This window comes from Anser brachyrhynchus (assembly GCF_964034855.1).
Source record: "Anser brachyrhynchus genome assembly, chromosome: 2".
Lineage (NCBI taxonomy): Eukaryota > Metazoa > Chordata > Aves > Anseriformes > Anatidae > Anser > Anser brachyrhynchus.
The window spans coordinates 15,877,628-15,893,779 of NC_137695.1; the positions used below are offsets into that span (position 1 = coordinate 15,877,628).

Sequence of the window (16,152 nt, forward strand, 5' to 3'; positions counted from 1 at the left end):
CGGCGATCCCTGAGAGCCCGTCCCGTGCCCGGCGGGGCTGCTGAGAGGGCGCAACCGGCGCCACCCGCGGAGGCCATGCCGTGCCGTTCGGCGTCCAGCAGCGAGCCCTCCTGCCCCCCTTCCTGCCTTCCTGCCCCCCTCCTCGCCCTCCGTCCCTCCTTCTCGCCCTCCGTCCCTCCCCAAGCCGCAGCCCGGAGCGCCTCCTCCGCGCCCCCGCCTGGGGCTTGACGGCAGCGGGGAGGAATGTGTTTCCGGGGCGGGGAGAGGGCGGCCGAGCGCGGACCTTCCCCTCCCTCCCCTTCCCTCCCTCCTCTCCCTTCCCCCGCCGCCCCGCGCGCCGGGCACCCCCCCCGCACACCCCGGAGCGAGCTCGGAGGAGCGGAGGGCAGCCGGACGGGCGGACAGGACAGGACAGGACGGGACGGAGGGACGCGGAGGCAGGCAGGGCGTCCCGCCGTGCACAGCCCAGCCCAGCCCGCTCCCGGGACGCCGGGGCGCGGGGGGAGCCGCAGGCGGGCGGGCCGGAGCGCGCCCCCTGGCAGGAGCCTGCAGCGCCGCGGCCATGGCCGAGGTAGCGGGGGGACGGGGGTGGGAGCCCCCCCGGCGGGGGGTGGGAGCCCCCCGGGAGGGGATCGGAGCCCCCCGGGCGGGGATCGGAGCCGGGGAGCCCCCGGGTGGGGGTCCGGGAGGGCTCTGGTGGCGGCGGGCGGGCAGCGCGGCTCCTCCCCGCCTGGGAGCCGCCTGGCCCCGGGAGCGGGGCGGGAAGGTGCCGGGCCCAGGCTGCGGCTCCTTCCTGTGGCGGCGGGACGGCGGCCTCGGGCCTCCCCGCCCGGTGGCCCTTTGTCCGCCCGGCCCCGGGAGGGATGCGGGGGGCTCGCTTCGTGGCCGCCCCCCCCCCCCCCCCCCGGTGTCCGCAGCGCCCCGTGAAGTTGGAGGCGCCCCCCCCCCCCCCCCCCCGAGGGGTGTCCGCCCTGCGGGACTGCCGGCATGGCGAAGGGGAAGGAGTGAGTGACAGGAGTGGGGCGATAAGGTGTGAGCCAGGGCAGGAATTTGGGTAGCTATCTCGAGGTTTTGGGCCTGTCTGAAAGCCTCGAGTTGGAGGCGTGCGGGGTTGTCTGAATGGCTGCGGGGGCACAATGCAGCGCTTGGGCTGCTCGCTGCCTTCGGCTCGGTGCCTTTTCTGCTGGCGCTGAGCCTTTACTGTATATAAGCGTGTTTCGGGGTGGAAGTGGGAATGGGAGGCCGCTGTGTGCGATCCCTTTCACGTGGTGATTTCTGAAATGCCCTAAAACAATGAGAGCGGCGCGTTTTGTCCAGTATTACTGCCTTCGTGTACCAGATGGTTGGGAGGAAGCGTGAAGGGATAGGAAATTCTTCCCTGACTCACTCTTAGGTCGCGTTTAGAGCCAATGTCAGATGTCTTCGTCTTATGGAATAAACGTCTGCCTGCCTGTTAGACTCATCAGGTAGTCTTCGTGACTGTATTTCTTTATCAAAAAAGTTGGACAGGAGTTCTTCATTTCTGCTGGATTTGTCCTTTGTATAATACAACGGGGCATTCATGCCAACACATGTGCGCATACTTGTCGGGTGAAAATGTTGATTTTTGTGGTGCATTTACCAGCTTGGTGCTGCAGTCCTGTTCATGCCAATGCACACAAACCTTTAGGAGGAGGGATCACCTCCATTCAGATCAGTGAAACCGCTCGTGGCGAACGCTGAGCGTGTGCTTAGGTGTTGAAATGGAGTGGGGCTTCACGTGTGTGGAAACGGCTTTAGATAATCTGCGCTCCTGGCACATTCACTAGGTGATGGTGGTGGGGTGAGAAGAACCAGTTTCCTACTGTGAAATGAGATGACTTGATAGTAACTTTTTTTTTCTTTTTAAAGAAGCATTGTGCTACTAGAAGGACTTAAACTTGACAAATTAAGCAAAACTCTAAAAGTAGTGAAGACGTTCATTGTCCGTGTCCATCCCTGTGATGAAACTGATGATTCGTTGCCCTGTCACAAAAAAAAAAATTATTTGCCTCTGGCAAATGATTAAGTAGCATTTTGCAAGCCTGCCTAAGGCTATATTTTTAAGGGTTGCAAAAACAGTGAGCCATTGGCAATCGGTAGGCAAGACGAGGCAAGTTCATGATGAGAACACCTTCAACTTTTGTCCTTTTCAAAGATGTTCCGTGAAGTGGAAGGTGCAAACTCAACAGGCCTGGAGGACGGTATCTTACTGTAGTCAAAGTTGGAGCTGGTAAGCGCTGTGCCTGTTTGCCAGCCGTGTGATAAATAACCAGTCTTACTTCAAAAATGAAGCGTCAGCAGTTACAAATCTGGTGTCCTTTCTGTGCAGCCAGGGAGACCATTTGGTTCTGGACACGCGTTTGTCCCCTCTGCATAATGGTCCTAGTTGTGTCCGCCCTCGCGAGGGACAGATTCAGAGGGCTGCAAGTTTCTCTGGAATATTCATGAGCTGCCGATGTGAGTGCAGAATTGCAGTGTTTTGTCTGGTTGAGTTTAAGTGACTCGAGTGGTTAATCTTCTGCCACTTCCTTTGGGAAGTGATTCCCACAGCTGAATGCAAACTGTCCGGAAACTTTTCCTGCTGTTCTTTCTTCCTGATTCATGTTCTCATCCCCCTGCTCTTAGCCATGCTCCCCGTACTTCTCTCAGGGTAGATCTGCTGTCATGCAGTTTTAAAAAGAGCACGTTTGCTGCAGCTCAGGAAGTAGTAACTTGGGCAGCAGCGGGGCCAGCTCAGAGAGTGACACAGCCACGGGGCTGACGCATGCTGTTACCCCAAATATAGTTCCCTCTCTGCCTTTAGTATGAGTGCTTCAACTTGCCCAGAAGCAGTTGTCATGCCCACCTTCCACTGATCTTGATTTAGACGAGGGGTGTGGTGCACATGTGCCCCTTGGTGAAGCCCGAGGACCAGCCTGTTACAGACCGCATGGCTCTCCGTGGCAGCGCGGCCTTCAGAAACCGTACTGATGGTGGCTGCAGCACGACTGCTGTTAAGGACAGCTGATGTACCTGGTCCGTGATGGGACCTTTTTTGTAAGCCATCAAAGGCTGTGCTTTTGGAACAGGCTCCCCCAGATGTTGCTCTTTCTCCTCTAGTAGCGGACACGGAGGTGAGCTCCTGCAGGAGAAGTAAATGCAGACCCGCACATGATGCCTGGCACAGCCTCAGGGCATGTCACCGCTGCAGGTAGGGTGCAGATGCCTTCCGTTCACTGCTAGTTGAGAGAAAATGTTGCCCCCAGTATGTGGTCTCAGGAGTGTTTTTTTGGGGGGAAAGAGCAGAGGCAGAATGGACGTTTTCTGGCAGTTGATGGGCCCTACCTCCCCATCCCAGCCTCCCCTTTCCTAATACTTTTTGTACCTCTTCCATGTGAGAGCTGCTGTTGCATGCAGTCAGACCTTGCAAAACTGCAATTAAAACAGGCATTTTTAAATTTTATTATTTTTTTTTAAATCAGTGTTAATTAAGTATGGCAAGTTAACTGGCGTTAAGATTCATCGTGCCTTCTCAGATGGCACTTGGAAGGGCATTAGTTAGACCTGGAAGAGGAATCCAGGCTTGGCAGTAGTGGAGCCTGTTCTGCTGTCATTTTCTTTTCTGGAATTTCAAGTGATGTATGTATTTGTATATTTTATAGGTTGACTGTTCTCCTTGGCAAACTTATTTTTAGAAACTGCAGTGAGCCCTCTGAGAGGGAATCCTTGTTGGAATGCCTTTTTTTCTTTTTTAAGCTTCTCAGGATCTACTGGTAGAGGTCATAAAGCAATTACATAAATTAAATAATTCTTTAAAATGCAATTAGGGCAACTTGTAGTTAGATTTTTTTTATTGTCATTTTAAAAGTACTTACCAGTTTGTGTGCTATTTCCCTTTGACTAAGTTCTTATGCCATCTACCACATTATGTGGCCCCGTAGAAATTTGCCTGTCTCTCAATAGCAGAAAGCTCAGAATTAGCTCTGTACTTTCCTGCCTTTCATATCCCGTCTCGTATATTGCTAATTATGCACTTGCATCTACTCTGCCTTGCTTTGAAGACACTTCATAACAGTAGTGTTCTTGTTAGGAGCTTTAACATTGCTGCTCTGGTGTATATGTGCATTGGGATTTTTTACACGAGGATGTGCATCTTAAGGCTTTACAGGAAAATGAGTCTTTAGCCTAGTGGAGGCTTAGCTGGTATTTCTGAAGAGGGTCTGGATTATTTTTTAAGAGGGGGGTGCCACAGAATCACAAAACTGCAGATGAACACGTTCTGCAGCGTGATCTCCTGGTCAGACGTTGGCAGTATCGTGCCCAGATTTAAGGCTCCTTTTGTGACAAAAAGTTGAAATTAGTTGGTTAATTAATTGATGTTGTCACTTACTGTGACAGTCACTTACTGTCACTTATGTTGTCAAATATAATCTATTTTTTTTCTGTGTAGTTCTTCCTGTGTTGCTCTGCTTTGTTACATACTGTGTTGTAAACCTTCTGAATAAAGGCTGATGTTACTTGCTGTGCAGTAACCACAGCTGACCACAGTATTGACCAGTGTCTGTGCGTTGTCATAGTTATGGACATACTGGGGTAGCCTACAGAGTCTTTTTCATGTTTACCCAGAAATGGAAAGACAAATTCTACTTTTTTTTTTTTTTTTTTTTTATTCCTTCCCCAGTTTGTCCTCCATGGGCATGGCCTGGTAACCTAAACTTGAAATTTTAAGTCAGGGTAGATTTCCAATAAGACCTTTCTCTAAATTTGCTTCTTTCCCCCCGTGTGGATGAGTAGTGTAAGTACCAGAAAAAAGTATATACAACTTAATTGTGAGAAAACAACATGTGCTTTGGCTGTATGAGCTTCTAGTCTGATGTAAAACATGTATCAGCTTGCTTAGTAGATTATTTTGGAAATGTCATGCAGAGAAAATGAAAATTCTGACTTCTGTGAATAGAAAATAAGACAACAGGCATCTCACTGGCATCACTTAATAGTACAGTTGTGTTTTTCAGTATTAAGGGTGTTCTCTGTAGAAGAATGTTGTCACTAAACATACTGTATTTTTGTAATAACCACCTTTTACTTTTCTATTCTTAAACCAATTAGAGTGATTCTGTGGACTTCCTAGGGTATTTTATTGTCCCATTAACAGTTTGAAGATGTTTTAAATCCGTAGAGATGGTGAAGTCAGTAATTTAGTACAAAATTTGCGCATAACTAAGCAAATGCACAAAAGCAGCTTGGCGAAACTATAATATCAACATTTACTTTGGGGAAAGGTGATGGGATTCCTACCTGACCTGTAATCCTCTTTGGGATGTCACTGAATAAAAGCTATTTTGTATATTAGAAGGATCTTTTTGTCTATATCTTTCTCAATTTCTCTTTACAGTCAGCTGCAAAAAGGGTTATGAAATATGTTTTCTGTCTTAAAAGCTCTTTCATGTGCTTTTTCTTTTCCAACAGCAGCAGTGAAATATCATTAGTATTCTTGTGGTTTTTATTAGAGGGGAGAGTTTTGAGTAACAAAATTGAGGCTGGAATCTTAACTTTGTTATTGCTAGGAAGAGCTAAGAAGAGTTTGGTGTTTTCTCACCATCGTTTTCATTCTTTTCTCTTTCTCAGAGAAAAACGTCACGTGTCTCTGATAAATTAATGTAGTTCTCAAGTTCTGCCAACAAACCATTAGTTTTCTATCTATAGATGTTTTCCCTAAACCTCTAATTTGTGAGACCACACTTAACTGCACATTCTTGTTAAAATGCTCAAATGCTTGTAAGCTGTAACAAGTTCGATATAGTATTTTCCCCTTAAAAAAAATCAACATAATATTTGCAGTTTATTTATGATATGTGTTTTGTACAAGATTGCTTGTGCTCAACTTAGTCCTAGCTTTGACTTCACTTAGTTTTAACTTCTGCTGTTGATAGTTTCTAGTGTATGAGCAGGAAGGAGAGCCATCATTTATATGGACTTGTATGAAAGTGTAGACTTCTGTGTAGTACCTATACTATGTACAAGTACTCACATGTAATTAATTTTCTGTTATGACTATAAACAAATAATTTTCTTTTTACGTGTCGAACTGTACAGGTAATGGCACTTTTGATGTGGAAGCTGAACTGAAAAAGTGAAAGTACCTTCTTTTCTCGTTCCTTGCGGTAAAATGAAAAACAGTAATTATATATATCGGGCTAAACTGAAACAATGAAATCACCCTCATGCGAAAATGACTGATTTGTGGTTATTTAAAAGAGAAGAAAAATAATTGGATTAGATCAATTTAGAAAGAGTCAGCATTTCATTTAGGAAATGGTGATTCTTGTAAGTCAAAGGCAGTATCTTGGGTATTACGTGTATTAATCCCCGAAATCATGTTTTTGAAAAAGAAACCTGCTGCTGAGCTCTCTGGTTTGGTACAACCTTGACCTTGAAGTAAGTGTTGAGATAAGGACGTGGGGCTGTTCGTTTTTGCAAAGGGAGAAAATAATAAATCAGGAGAATCAGTCATTGCACGGCTTGTTAATTTTCGTTGGGGGAGCTGTAGTTCGGTGTGTCTTACCGGGGTGCAGCAGGCTGGCTGCGGGGGAAGCCCTTCGGTTTAATGCCTTTGCATGGGGCAGCCTGCCATGGCCTTACCGTGTCCCAACGTGGGGTCCCGTGCCACTCTCTCCCGGTGAGCTGTGCAGTAATGTGGGTTATCGTGAACCAAGCAGAAGCTGCAGGACATCACTTGAAGGGCCTGGCGTTGGGGCATTTTGGCCAGCATCCTCTGCAGCTTCAGTTGCCCAAGTATTAAATCGGGCAACACCCACGCTCTGCCGAGCCCCTCAGCTATCTGCTTTTACTGATCTTAGATTCAGGCTTTTGTGTGAAGATGAGAACAGGTGAAAGGAAGGACTGTTTTTGAAGTGAAGATAAATACAAACGACTGCAGTTTTTTTGATGTTAAATATAAAGCACTCTCCAAAGGATCAAGAGGTGACGCATCTCAGTAGTTGGTTGTGATTAAAATTGCATCAAATTCTCCATCAGGATGAGTTGCTGTGTTATTACAGCATCTTTAATAGTGGAATGGCTGAAAACTTTGCACTTGTCCTTTCAAGAAGTGAAACGCGCCTTCTTCTGATGATAAAAAGAAGAAATGAGGTAGTTTTTATTAGCACGATACACAAGATCAACCAGTGTAAGTAAGGTTGATTATTTGCTGCCTTTGAAACAGTGTGTTCGGGCTGTTTTTTTCTCTTTTTGAACTGAAATTTTGTTTTAGTGATGGGCATGAGAGAAAGTCAGGAATTACAGTCTATGAAGTTTCTTTTGTGTTTTTGCAAGCTTGTATTTAGTATATGTTAATGTGCCCGATTTCTGGTGTTAGTTGAAGATTGTCCAGATACTGAGAGTAGTACTGTAGCTGATTTCTGTAAACTACACGTCTTGACCATTTTTGAAATGTAGGCTTGATGGTTTTGCCTCAGAATAGATATCTATCCTTAATTGTGCATGAACGTAGCCTATGTGAATTTGCAAAATATCTCTAAGTGTAACGTTTTAGGAGATAACATTTTTTCTTTACTTTTACTGTACAGTTCGAAAATGGGGCATTCCTTATCTGTTTTGTTTTTCTCATTTCTATGCAAATAAAAATCCGTGTGAGAAACAAATGTTCAAGAATTTCAGTGTTTAGATTTTCTTGGGCGTGGACTTGGGTGTTTTAAAAAAAAGGAAACAGCAAATTTCCTTTTTCGGAAGAACATACTATACATACCAGCTATAGGTTGTTTAAACTGCATCATAAAATTTTAAAAAACAGTGATAAACATTATTTTTTCCTGTGTGCTACCTCCCTCCACTGCAGATGTTGCTTGAATTTTCAAAGGCCAGACAAAAATGTTACATAGCCATGTTGCTGATATCAGCAGTTTCAGCGAAGAACTCAGTTTTAGCATTAAAAAGTAACTATAGCATGTAAAATTGCTGCCAGCACTTCTTTCACTGCCAGCTGACCAATTTGGAGGGCGTTTAGATAGTAATAAAAAAGCTTGCATAGATACTGGCTTTTTTTGGTGCATAATTTTCAATGCAGTTTCACTTTCTGAATGAATTAATGTCTGTATTTAATATTATTAATGTTTACTTGTAGCTGGCAGCAGTTTTAAGATTGTGTTTCTGCAGAGTTTAAAGAAAAAAAGGAACTCGCTCATTAAGGAGAACACAAAACCATGAAAACCACTTGTCTTCTGCAAATTTACCTGAATTTTGTGTTTCATAAAGTGTCCCAGTAGCCCTGGGACTGTAAGTTCAAGTGAAAATACATTTCATTTTCATAGGAACACGGTCTTGCAGCAATTTATACCAAAGTAGGTCATAGCTGTTGCAGTCTGATTCTCCCTGCTCCCTGTAGCTTGCAGCCTTCGTCCTCGTTGCATCAGCAGTGGAAGGCACAAGGCAGTCCAGTAAGTCACTGAAGTAGCTCATCTGGTCGAAAAATATCGTGACAAAAAATAACTTTCCTTTAAATCAGCTGCTTCAAGTGGGTGGCTGTGTGCACTACTAGTAACACTCGTTAGGTCAAGGGGAGGAATGGGAGATGCGTGGCTTGTGATCAGAGGAGTGTGGAACTGCAATAATCCAGAATTAAATTGGCGTAAACTGTTGTGGAGCCTTACGGCATCTGCTCGTGCATGCGTCAGTGCTCTTCTGACTTGAATAATCCGTGTTACCTTGCTAGATCAGGTGAGAAATAACTCAGCATTTCAGTTAGGTGGAAGCATTGTCCGCAGTGGATATGAGTTACAGACGAAAGGTGCAAAGTCAGAATTAGGGTCTGAAGAAGTGGAAGTGTTGCCGTTCAGTAGCAACAAACTGGCAGATCTGCTCATATGCTTTGAGAAACCTCATCTTTTATCATCTTTTGCAGGACCCTTAGAAGTACCTTGTGATCTCCAAGCCTAAAATCCTGCTCTGAAAAGCAGCAGAAGTGTGTTAATAGGCAAGTTGTTCAGGCAAGGACGGCTTTGTGATGGATCTCACGTAAAACTTACTCATTTTGAGATTGCTGTTTTTTTTTTTGTTGTTTTTTTTTGTTTGTTTTGTTTTGTTTTGGTCAGATGGGTGAATTTTTGCCAAGTATTCAAACTCCCAGATTAAAATTTGGGAGAAGTCCACCGTTTCCAGTGCATGCTTATACCTAGCCAGTTGTCACTGCCATTGTATTAATCATCATCATTAGTCATTTTGTTTATAGGGCTGTGTGTGTGTGTATATTTTGTATGTGTGTGTATGTATATGTATATAAAAATAGATAGATAGAGCTCTGTGAAGCTGTATGTAGTGGGATGGCAGGGTTTTTTTATTATTAATTCTGTATATTCATTTTCCTGGCCATTTACCCAATGTTCAAAGTATGTTGGGGCTGAGAGTTGTTTCAGTGCAAGTCTCACTCTAAACTGTGTTAGATAATGCATGTGTTTAAAACTCATAATTAAATATTTAGATACTATATATATAAATGTTACGCCACATACTTGTCATTAGAAACCTGAAATAAAAAAATTGAGTGGTTTGCTCTGCAGTAGTCTTAATTTTTTTTTTTTAATTTTTTGCCAGTTAATTTATTCTAACAAACAATTGAAAAATATATATATATATATATATATATATATATATAAAACTCACAACAGCTCCCCAGACTGTCTCGCTGTTACGGAGCAGTACCGGAGGAGAGCAGGGCAGGAAGGTAGGTGGGCCCGCCTTGGTTTAGCAGCACCCGAGGAGCGCAGCGCAGTTACCAAGGTCAGTCATTCCGGCAGCCGGCTGTGACCTCGCAGAAGTTGCTTTTTCAGTACTCATCTGTCCATTTGGAGGCCTGGTTCAGTTTTCTGAAGCTTCCAGAAAATTGGCCTGGATGTGGAAGAGGAAGGGGATGACCGAGGTGTCCTCCCGCAGCCCTGCAGGCCGAGGTGGCAGCTGAGGGCACGGGGTCGGTTGCAAGATGGGGAGCACAGAACTGGATTTTTTGGAGGTGGGGGTGCTGTAGCACTACAGTTTCTTTCAGCAGCAGTTGGCTTTCGTCTTGGTTTTAGTCGCCGAAACTGTACCAGAGTGTTCACGATGGTTACTGGTGGGTAACTCTGCCATGTAAAAACGGAGTTTCCGTTAAGTTTGCACTTTGTGGTATGCCAGCTTGTGATTTCCTGTAGTACCTGCCGTGACAGCGAGTGGGACGTTTTCAAGCATTTTTCTCTTAAAGAAATAGACGTGAAACACTGTATTAACTGACATTCCTTTTGCTTAAGAACGTAAATACCTCTCTTCTGCTTCCCCTTTAAAACAAAGCCTTGGATTAAAGTAAGTTTAGCCAGACGTTACGACAGTCGTGGAATATTACTAAGGCAATACGGCCTCAGAAGCATCAATTACGGCCAGCTGTGTTAAGAGCTATATTTATATGTTTAACTAAACTTTTCTTTTCCCTGTGTGTGGATAAATGTGAGGTTTGAGTTGCACAAAATTAAATAGCCTCTTTATGGGAGTAGTAAGTGGTGCAGAGTGTATGGGAATTTAATACTACCACAAGGAACAGACGCCCATGTTTTCAACTAGAATGCCTTAAATCATTAGGTAGCATTCCTAATTGTAATCTGAGATGGAAATGCTAAACTTAGCCAAGTAGTGTTGTGTACTAGAAAGACCTTTGTGAACAAGCTGGATGCTAAATTCATCTCCCCCCATGCAAAAGTGCCACATTTAAGCAAGAGGGGAAATTAAATTATCATGGCAGAAATCACTGGTGGGTTACAAAGCATTTGAAAAGTGACGCAACAACAGATATTTTGCTTTGTTTTAATCGCAATTGTGTAAAGAGATGCTTGTAATAATGAAAAACTTAAGTATTTACTATGAAAAACTGGCTACTGATAACAGAATTGGTACAGTGTGGTCTTGGAGATAGTATGCTTGGAATCATTAAGGCTGCGGTTGACTTGGAACTATTGGAAACCTCTGGGGAACAGATCAGGAAACATTTTTGGCAGTGAAGATTTTGAGGTGAAGAAAATCAACGTTTGAAGAAAGTGAGATGTTTCAGTTCTTAACGCTTAACCCATCCCCATATATTTATCCTTAAAGAGGAAGCTTTCAAGATATACTTGTGTAGAAGCTGTTGATAGAGAAACTATTACTTTCAACCACAGTATCTGTACACAGGGTCTTGCTGTTAGCACCTCTGGAAGGCTAACCAGCTGTCTTTGTGATACGCTTGCACGCTACCATAAGCAGCGGCATGAATAGGTTTTAGTATTTTCTTCTTGATTGAAGTTAAGTAATTTCATAATGTCATTGTAGGAATTGCAGCTTTCTGCAGACAGGATGCACCAACATGTGATTTGTTAGAGAAATGTGTGTGGAGGGGGTATTCTGCTTTTTTATTTGGTATTTTATCAAACACAGTAGTTTGAGAGGTGTGCAACAGCAAGATAAAATTACAAACTGGCTTTTTGGAAAAAAAGGTGCACGTCGTAGTTGAAGCTAGGAGTAAGTTACAGGTATTAAACAGTAAAAGCATATTGCTGGTGTTTTAATTAGATGTAGCTGCAGGCCTCTGCCTTCTCTGCTTGAGAATATGAGGAGCTGTGTTTCTCTCCTAATTTAATGTTGAACATTAAGCACAATGTACCTGCTAGTTCATGTCATTTCTGAAATACGGTTGAGAGTTTATTCCATAAACTATAGTCTGTGGATAAATTCCTTTTATATTTTTGAAGTAAATCTATATGGAAAAAATAATATTCTCCTGAGACAGAGCATCACAGTTGGCTCTCAAGCCGTTTCCTATACGTGGTGATCCTGGACGGCTTGTTTTTGTGAGCTGTCCATGTACTACTTGCCTTACAAGCATCGATATGCTTTCCAAAGCAAATCCTGAACTGAGGAACCTTGCCTTACGAGTATGTTTCAACAGTTTAAGAAAACGTTATACAAATAAGCTCTTTGTCCACGTTAGGACCAAGCTGAGGACAAGGATGTCCAATACAGCCGATGAATACTCTTGTTAAATGAATAATTATTAGTAGTGTGGTAGTGCAGAGGAGATCTAGTCATGAATCAATGCCATGCACAGGAGGCTTCTGCACACCCATACTATTTGAGAAGCCATCCCTGCTTTGGAAGCGGTGCTGACTACCCGACGTCGGCCTGCCCGTACCGCAGTGCTCTCCAGAAGGCATTACATCGAAGGCAAGAGACTGAGGTTACTCGCGGGGCTTGCTGATTCAACAGGTGAAAACGCTTTTGTCAGCAGCAGCATCTTCGTGGTGTCCCTGAGCTCCCTTTTTTCCTCACTCTGTTACTTTCAGTCACTGTCACCGGCATGAAATCTGGATTTGTGTGACTATTTACTTTGTCTTTTTGGAACATCTTTCTGTCTGAATAGGCTTTAGCCAAGCTAGGAGTAATCTTTACAATTTACTAGAGCGCTACATAACTTGTTTTTGTTTGTGATCAATGTTATTTAGGTTTGCAGCTGGTTGCAGGAGTTTGTTAGTCATTAAGTGAAATTATCACGGGACTTTGCTACTGAAAACTTGTATCGAAATGCAGTCCAATGAAGCAAAACATGGTATGTAATTGAGCCTGCCTAAATAGGATTGCTGTGCTTCATAGGAGTCTAAATTTAATAGGTCTCTCCTTGCCTTAAGTTGCCTGTTGGAGGATGAGTGTTCACCTTACCTTCCTTTACTCCATAGTTCCTCCATAGACCATATGGTTCGGAGCTGTCAGGTCCACAATTAGAGAATGATTTTTGCTTGGTGTCCACTAAGAGTGGTCGTGCGTGATAACGGGAGATGTGCAGTTCAGGCTCTCTTCTGCATCTGGTTGTAAACATACGTTCGTTTCCCTCCACTTCTCTACAGGTTATGTTATTCAGGGAGAAAGAAGGAAAGCTAATACTCCAAACGATGATCTCCAAGACTCTTTGCTTTTATCCATTGGCAATATGATTACAGCAAATAGGATCTGGAACCCCGCTTACATCTTTCTTCTACCTCCCGTCATCCAAGTGCTTCAGCCCTTAAACAGCAGTCAAAACCTTGTCAGCTTGTTTTCTGTCTTGGTGCCTTTTGTTCTTGGCTGCATAGCAGCATAGTTATTATAAGAATAATGATGAATGCTCTTACCGGAATATCCACAGCATTCCCTGGAAATGTGAATTCAAACCCTTTGAGGCTGAGGAGGCTCTGGAGCCCAGTTATCTCACGTCTTGGGTATGTGCTATAAAATATCTGGGAACCATTAGCTTCCTTTTGTCATACCGTACCACCAGAAGATGTGCCGTGTCCTCTTAGTTTTATGTTTCTTGAGGTGGAAAGGTGTCACACAGAAGGAAACTTTGACATCTGCAGTTGTTCTGAAACAGGTACCTCCTTTTTCTGCTAACAGAGGAAACTTACGTGTTCTATCAAGAAAAATCTCCATCCCCACCCGCCTCCGTGCAGCCGGGCACCTAACTTGGGCAGATTTGTTTCCACTCTGATTCAAATCAAGACCAAAATGTACTCTTCAGAAAAATACTTAATTGCTGTTCCTTCCATTATTTAAAACTCTCACTAGGTTGAGGGCTCCCTTGAAATCCAGGAATAAATATCAATAAATACCATATATAAAAGAAATACTATGATCAAACTCTGTGACTGCTTCTTAAGTTAGCTATTCTGTTTTAAAACAGCTGTGTCTTCTATAAACTAACAAAGAGAAATCCCGTCCTCTAGGGACACAAGCAGACATGAGAACACATTTGGACCTCTGTTCATAAGCTGTGTTTGCAGCCTGCTGGTACATGCGTGTGAACAGTTGCATGAATTCAGCTGAAGAGCAGCGTGGCACAGGTGCCGCGTGCTGGGTTTTCAGTTGTGATTTCAGACCCACAAATATATTTTAGAACCTAACACCTGTGGATTTCCCACCGACTCCCATGCTTTTCAGTGAATCTTAAGCCACTTTTCTACAGCTGTAAGTGTAAACTAACTGTGGGCAGTTATGTGATACAAGACATTACTGAGCCTCTCAGCAAGCCAGTTGAGTCACCAGATACGTTTGTCTGCCTTCCTAAGTACAGGAGGTGGTTACAGGTTCCCTTGCAGAAGCTGCAGAACTATGATATCTTTCCCTGTGGTTCTCAATTCAGAAATGTGCGTTTTCACCTTTTTTTGGACTCCCAGCTCTGCAGAGGTTTTCTGAACTAAACAGTGACATACACTAATTATGTCATAACTTCAGATAACCACACTGGAGGACTTGGTCTCCCTAACCTGAGCAGAAAACTAGTTTCCTGGAGATTCTAACTCTGTAATTAAAATGTAAGTCCTAGCTGGTGTATCATATTTTACTTTAACATATGATGCCCCAGTAGAACAAAGTGGTTGTGGAAATGCTTATCAGGAGTATTTGTTGAACATGGTTGTTTTATTCCATCAACTTAGAGATAATAACAAAGAGAAACGAAGTCCAGTGTGAAATGCTGCTGCTTGGTTTATCCTATAGCTTACAGTAGCTGAAGACATTACGCCTTAACAAAGCTTTTTCAGGACACAGTTTGAGTAAGCAGTCTTGATGGGATGAATTTTTGCGCAAAAGCTGTTTCAGTACTAAAGAATTTCTTATTTTGCACATTAATCTGGGTTAATGTCCCATTCTTTCCATATTACTGCAGTGATCTGTTAAGGTCTGTTAAGCTCCCCGGGAGAGAAGGAACATCTTGGTCTTGCTGAACCATGCAGTAAGCTGGTGCAAACAGGCTTAGGTCTTGCATTTCTGTGCGAATCGTAATGCTGCAAAGTCCCACTCTTGAGCCCGCATTTCCAGTGTCATTCTCGACCATTTCCACGAAGTTCCCAGCCTAGGAACCCCCCACTTGCTGATCTCTGTTGGTGCAGGGTCAGCAGCTGGGCCGGCCTGTGAAAGCGTGTCCTCAGGGCACTGAGCAAAAAGCCAGGTCTGCAGCTGGGAAGCAAGTAGTTTTGCATGGTGAGTGAAGGTTTGGGTTCTTTAACATGTCTTGCTTTTTTTTCAGCTGTCAGTGCGTACCCCAAATCTCCACTGCCATGTAGAACGATGCTCCAGGTATATTCTTGATGTGGTGTTCTCAGGTTTTGCAGTGCAAGCAGTGTATTCCAGCTAGAATTCAGTGTCACAGCAACATTCTTGTTGATTAAATAAGATAGCTGCTACGGTATCAAGTAAGGAATTACCTATTTTAGTTTTGTTGGAAAATCTACCCCACACCTTTGATTCAAAATACCAAGATTAACTCTATGGCGTGAAACATTTTAATTTTTGTACCTGTGCTTTTCTAACCAATATACCTCTCTAAAGAGAGAGAGCAGGAAGACACTGATTTACCGCCATCTTTTTATAGCGAATTGCTGCTTAGCAGTGAACTGTTACACAAGCAGAAGGGATAGTGCGTACAGTTGTTGCATATCGGGGCAAGTTAGGGTTTGCAGTGAACATCGGTTGCAGTTGTGGCCATCGGGAGTGCTGGCAGTGGTGTGGGTTGCTGTTGTTAGTATCTGTCCCATGTCACCAGGTTTGTTTTTTTTCCAGTTAAGGAAAATTGCCATGTCCTTTTTTTCTTCCATCTTTTTCAGAAATGTGAATGGGATACATCTTGCCAGTCTCTAAAATTCACACTGAAAACTTTGGCCTTTAGCTAAAGAGGGTAAACCTTCCGGACTGAATGAAGAAAACTTTTTTAGCACGGTATCCATCGAGTCCTGAGTCAGATGTCTCCAGAGAGTATTTAATTCTGCTTATTTTAGAAACATGTCTCTTCCTGCTCCTTTTATAAACAGAGCCTTGGCGACTGGGGGTCGGGGCTGACCGTGTGACCACTCCAGTCCAGCATACAGCCACAGGCTGTGCGGGGCAGAGGCATCCTTTGTTCTTCTCCCAGTTCTCTTTTCCTCCATCCCCATCTGATTTTTCTCACCACCTCTGCCATGCCAGGATGAGCATTTTTGCACGCAGTGGCTGAAGACAGGTACTTTCTTTGCTGGCTTAGTGCATCCGCCAGATCATTTCACTGCTCTGGCTCTTCTTGGTGGTTTTATTAATGGTGACAGGTCAGAAAGGAAAGTAGTAAGAATTACCAGC

General features: G+C 43.9%; 1 protein-coding gene across 2 annotated transcripts in view; it reads left to right on the top strand.

Annotated features, from left to right (window-relative positions):
• The first annotated feature begins 251 nt into the window (after nt 1-251).
• ITGB1 (integrin subunit beta 1) overlaps nt 252-16,152 on the top strand; it is a 44,700-nt gene continuing 28,799 nt past the window's right edge. The window contains exon 1 of one of the 2 annotated variants that reach the window (XM_080581459.1): nt 252-571. In XM_080581459.1, the coding sequence (XP_080437585.1) occupies nt 563-571 (9 nt within the window). In that variant the 5' untranslated portion in view covers nt 252-562. The remainder of the gene's footprint in view (nt 572-16,152) is intronic. The other variant, XM_080581461.1, reaches the window with a different exon arrangement.